General features: G+C 46.3%; 1 protein-coding gene across 8 annotated transcripts in view; it reads left to right on the plus strand.

Moving 5' to 3' along the window:
* The window catches only part of Atp6v0a1 (ATPase H+ transporting V0 subunit a1), a 55,805-nt gene that overhangs the window by 33,793 nt on the left and 16,112 nt on the right, over positions 1-5,900 (plus strand). For 6 of the 8 annotated variants that reach the window (XM_029546617.1, XM_021213359.2, XM_021213360.2 and 3 more), the window contains exons 15-17: positions 992-1,110; positions 1,835-2,051; positions 2,593-2,700. In XM_029546617.1, the coding sequence (XP_029402477.1) occupies positions 992-1,110; positions 1,835-2,051; positions 2,593-2,700 (444 nt within the window). Of the gene's footprint in view, positions 1-991; positions 1,111-1,834; positions 2,052-2,592; positions 2,701-3,501; positions 3,837-5,900 lie in introns of those variants that run through there. The other 2 variants (XM_029546621.1, XM_029546620.1) reach the window with 2 other exon arrangements.

A 5,900-nucleotide genomic window follows, 5' to 3' on the forward strand; every position in this document is an offset into this window, starting at 1 on the left:
TCTCTCTCTCTCTCTCTCTCTCTCTCTCTCTCTCTCTCTCTCTCTCTCACACACACACACACACACACACACACACACACACACACACAAAATCACTGTTGATACAATACTTTTTGTATTGTAGTCATGTTTTTAAAAGAATTCTTGGCTGGAGAGATGACTTAGTGGTTAAAAGCACTGACTGCACTTCCAGAGGTCCTGAGTTCAATTTCCAGCAACCACATGGTGGCTCACAACCATCTGCAATGCCCTCTTCTCATGTGCCTGAAGAGAGTTGCAGTAGTACATAAAATAAAAAAAATCCTTAAAAAATAATTCTGAGCCAAGCGGTGGTGGCGCACGCCTTTAATCCCAGCACTTGGGAGGCAGAGGCAGGCGGATTTCTGAGTTGGAGGCCAGCCTTGTCTACAGAGTGAGTTCCAGGACAGCCAGGGCTACACAGAGAAACCCTGTCTCCAAAAACCAAAAAAAAAAAAAAAAGATTCTGCATGAAAAAAAATTACTTCTTAAAAAATGTCTTTACCTTTTAGAGATCCATACTGATATATTTGTAAGTAAAACACTATTTCAGCTTTGACCCAAAGTAATATGCAGGTAGAGAGAAAGTATGTGGAAAAGAGGTTGGCCGAGTCTTTAAATTGATGGGAATGAAGCAGGGTATGGTGGTGCATGCCTTTAATCCTGGCCCTTGAGAAGCAGGTGGATCTCTGTGAGTTCCAGGCCAGCCTGGTCTACAAGTGAGTTCCAGGACAGCCAGGGCTATTACAGAGAAACCGTGTCTTAAAAAACAAAATCAAATCAAATCAATTAAGCTGATGGGAATGATTAAAGCTGGCTGATAGGCACATAAATATCTGGTTTAGTATCATCTTTATTTGAATAAATTGCTTCAGATTTTCAACAAAAAGGGTATTCTTTAAGCAGATGCGTAGTGTTTTCCCACTTGAGAATTCTTTGTGTAATGCCTTCTAGTTTTCCCTCCTTGTCACAGATTTGGAACATTGCAACCAACAAGCTGACCTTCCTCAACTCCTTCAAGATGAAGATGTCTGTTATCCTCGGCATCATCCACATGTTGTTTGGAGTCAGCCTGAGCCTTTTCAACCATATGTGAGTCCCTCTGTCCCTCTGTCATCATACACTAGCCAGGTGACGCCTTTGCTTAAAGGTAGCACCCCTCTGGAAAGGAATCAGTAAGTCAGGGCTCCCTTCAGTCTATATTGTAGAAGCAATCTCTATTATACCAGCCTCATGGTCTCATGGTCTTAAATGAAGCTTCGTATTAGTTCCTGATCTGTTTATAGGTACAAAAAAAAAAAAAAAAAAAGACCTTTGGGGGGGGGGGAAGATGCAGCAATTTAGTGAATTCTTATTTTGAACTCTGTGTATGTGGTGGTTATGTGCACATGTGTGTGTGTGCCCACAGAGGCCAGAGGCATCAGGTCCCCTGGAGCTGGAGTTACAGAGGGTGGTGTGCTGCCTGATGTAGGTGCTGGAGACTTGCATGTGGGTCATCTGCAGGAGCAGTAAGTGCTCCTGACTGATAAGCCATCTTTCCAACCCCATGTTTTTCTTCCTTGATGTGTAATTTATACAAAATTATGAATCCATATATTAGATCTTCCATGGAGAGTAGTGGAGGTGGTCCAAGAGCCATTCGAGGCCCAGACGTTTGGAAGTATAGTCTCCGTTGTCTCCAGTGCTCTGGCTGCTGCCTCAGTGTGATGCAGACAGAGCTGCGGGAACAGTGTGTGGACAAACCTATCGAGCAGTCCAGTCAGTGCCGGTGCCATAGGCCTGTCGCTCTTAATGTCATTTCTCTTTCCCTTCCTAGCTATTTCAAGAAGCCCCTGAACATCTACTTTGGCTTTATTCCTGAGATAATCTTCATGTCCTCGTTGTTTGGTTACCTGGTCATCCTTATCTTTTACAAGTGGACAGCCTACGACGCCCACTCGTCCAGGAATGCCCCGAGCCTCCTGATCCACTTCATAAACATGTTCCTCTTCTCCTACCCAGAGTCTGGTAACGCAATGCTCTACTCAGGACAGGTATGTCAGCCCCGAGGAGGGTCACAGAGCCCCATGTAACTCTGACCTGAAAAAAGCCTAGAGACATTGTTCTGTAATACCTGGTTTCCAGTTTGTACCACCATATAGTATGAACTATATAGCTCCATATAGTCAAACCACTCCCCTATACCTCTTAGCTCTGGAGTGTTCATTAATGATTCCATGCTATAAAGGATAGAATTTGTAGGGCCAAGTGCCACAGGCCTGTAATCTGAGCACTCAGAAGGCTGGGGTGGGAGGGGACAGAGATCTAGGCAAGCCTGGGCTACCTAGTGAATTCCAAGCCAGGGTGAGCTACATCGTAAGATCCTGTCTCAGACAATTAGATGAGTAAAGGGGGCATAATTTAGAACTGCTGTTTGATGGGACAGTTACTGGGTTTGTCCTGGCGCCTGCTCATTACTTAGAGAACACAGATAATAGTTGTAGACCAATAAGAATAGATTGTTTGGGGGGAAATGTGTGCTGCTGTTGGAAACAGTCTGTTTGATGGTGGACTTCATTGCCTCTTCCTTTGCAGAAAGGAATTCAGTGTTTCCTCATAGTGGTGGCAATGCTCTGTGTCCCTTGGATGCTGCTGTTTAAGCCGCTGATCCTACGCCATCAGTACCTGAGGAAGAAGCATTTGGTGAGTGTCTTTCTGTGGCTGAAGGTTACTAGACTTTTTCCTCGTCTAAGATCCAGGCAGCGCCTTAGAGGATGTAATTAACTGTGCACACGTGCATGTATTCTGTTATGGATTTGGGTTACATATGAGCATGAACCCCCGGGTCTGCCAATGTCAGAGACACCTGGATCAGAGAGAATAAATCATTACGTTTTTACCTTTCCTGGTCGTGATTTTTGTCACGCTCTCCGCAGCAGAGGCCAGCCCTGGGTCCACACGTCTAGATGCGGCATCAGCCAAATCAAGGTTAGAAGAGCTGCCGACAGTGAGCTCACTCATGTGGTTTGCCAGGGCAGCCACAGGACTGACCCAAAGACATATTTTTTTAAATGAGATTATGATGCTTTCACCAACTGAAACACCTGGGAAAGGACCTGACTTAAAGCACACTGATTTTTTTTTTTCTTCTTCTTCTTTTAAGAGGCAGCATATATACACACAGGTGTTTCCTTAACATATGTGTGTATACCAACTCTACACACATACACACAAAGTTAAGCTTGCCAAATGTTCGATACTGCATATAATTTCTGGCTATCCCATAATGCTTACTGCATTGCCCGGGAAAACCCAAGAGATCTTATTGCATGAGTCCCATGGCTGTGAGATGATCCCTCCGTTGGAGAGCAGCTGAGTTACAAGACCCTCCTTCTCCCTTTTCTGACCATCTTCATCCTTTCATGTGCCCTCCATTCGTCTCCCCTCCCCCTCCCCCTCCCTCTCTCGTTCTCTTCCCCCTTCTTCTCTTCCATTCACTATCAGGAAGGGCAACCCGTGGAGGCCCCAGTCACACCAACCCCGAGCCAACAGGGACTAGAGGCAGCACCGGCTGCAACAGTGAGTCACTTAACTCCGACAAAGCAAAACGTTTGTTTAAAGAGGTGGCAGACAGTGCAGGTGAATTCTTTTTTTAATGCCGTTGAGAGCGTGGCACGAGTGCTCTCAAGAAGGGTGGCCTTGTTGCTCACTGAGACCATGACAGAGGAGCCATCTGCCTCTTAGGAATAGATCAGGTATCGTCTTTACCATTGGCCTACTAAGTTTCTGTTTGGTTGTGTAAGTACAATCCTATCTTCAGGAGCCAAGTGGCCCTCTTCGAGTCCCATCATCTTACTCCAAGACGGCAGTTTCTGGGCTCATCCATTTTTGTGTCTGTATCCTGTGACAGTGTGTGGGGTGGGTTTTCAGCATGGAGACAAGAGGGGCTCGGACTCTTTCATTGATGTCTTTGTTCTCTGTACCTGAAAGCCCTTCTTTAAGGGATACTGGTCCTTGTTTTGGGAGTTCAGCCATGACTTGTCTTCTTTAGAGAAGGTCTGAATCTCCTTCCCTTACTGGGATGCAGAAGGTCTTGTTTCTTCAGCTGATTTCCTGAGCCGCCCTGCGTGCTGCACATCTGTCAGAGCCACCTGAGCCATCTGTCTAGACCTTCCCTTCTTCTGTACTAACTTACAAATCAGTGACAGCACTTTGAATGTCAGACATTTGACATCATTTCACCAGAATCTTAGAATGCACTGTGTCTATGCAGCCCAACATCCGAGATTTTCAATCTCGCTGGTCAGGATTGTTCTGTTAGCATACACCGCTTTAAGGGAAACGCATGCTTATGCCAGACGAAATTTTAATCTTGCTGTGGGAAATTATTTTCAAGTTGAGGAACACACTGCCCAACATTGATTTCTTTCCCATCGTTTTTTCTTGCTTTGTTCGTCCTCGTTGCCTTTTGAGTGTGACTCCATCCTCCATGCTAAGCGCCACTGCAAGACCCCCTCATCTGGAGGCTCTCCCACGCAACATCTGCCCAGCTGTGTCCGTAGCCGAGTCTCTTGCTGGAGAGCAGTCCAACAGCATCAGGGTGACCACACTCCAGGAAGGACCCTTGACCCTTGACCTCAGGGGCCGAGGAGCACGGATCTGCTCCTGCTCTGCTTCTCGTCTCCCCCGTTGTCTCCAGGAGTGGCGTTGTCATAGCTCAGCATTTCTTTTCTTGTCTTTGCTGGTGTGTCTCTCATTTCCTTCCTGTAACTCGTTTCCTGAGCTGTGCAAGGTACTCATTAGAGCCTGGTTAGGAGGTCTAACCTGTCTGTTTTCACTTCTTCTGCAGGCTAGGGAAATCTTAGGGAGATGGACTCTGTTTGGGGAATTTTGAATTCAGAAGCTTTCCTCCTCTACCCTGTAAGACCCGGGCCAAGATACTATGGAGTCTCCCCACCCCATGCCCTTTATAATGCTTAAAGCCCCTCCTTCTGAAGGTAGTTAGGCGACATTTGAGCCTGACCTGGGAGTGCTTAGATTTTAGGGATTCCCAGATCTGAACCACCTAGCAAACTTGGAACGTGGGCATTAAAACAGGTGCGAGGAAGAGGAAACAAAAGTGACCGGTAACTTCATGATTCCATGGAGAGAAAGAGGGAGAGAGGGAGAGAGAGAGAGAGAGAGAGAGAGAGAGAGAGAGAGAGAGAGAGAGAGAGCTTTTAGAACTTTTGTACTAATCAAGAAGCCTCAGAGCCCCGCCCCCACCCTCCTCCTCCAGGCCATTGCTATCAGGTGGAGGCTTTGCCTTTAGCACCTGTCTGTCATCTACTGAGACACATGTAGACAGTGTGTAGACAGTGTGTAGACAGTGTGTATACCTAGAAGAAGAGGGATATCTCGGGACCTGTTTTAAACTGAAGCAATCTTCTGCCTCTCAATGTTTCTCAATAGAGTTGTCTTCTTAGCGGCTGCCAGTCTTTTTATGGTACCTAACGTTGCTGGATGTGCCACAACTATATAATCACTATTGCAGATGCATATGGTAATTGTCCAGTTCTTTGCTGTTATAAACAACGATGCAGAGAGTGTCCTGAGGCATATGTGTCCTACTGGATTTTGTAGACATAGATGCCCTGGCATTGGGACTCCTGAATCTCCAGGCTCAGTGCATTCTGTATTTTGGTGTACCCACCACAGTGAGTATATCATTTCTCAGTAGTGCTTTCCTGCACCTTTCCCCAGGCCTACTGAGTCTCTACTTTCTAGGGACAGCATTTGAGAATCTATTGAGAGTGTAGCTTCCACAGCGGTGGTGGTGCATGCCTTTAATCCCAGCACTTGGGAGGCAGAGGCAGGCAGATTTCTGAGTTCAAGGCCAGCCTGGTCTACAAAGTGAGTTCCAG

This window comes from Mus pahari, chromosome 14 (assembly GCF_900095145.1).
Source record: "Mus pahari chromosome 14, PAHARI_EIJ_v1.1, whole genome shotgun sequence".
Classification (NCBI taxonomy): domain Eukaryota; kingdom Metazoa; phylum Chordata; class Mammalia; order Rodentia; family Muridae; genus Mus; species Mus pahari.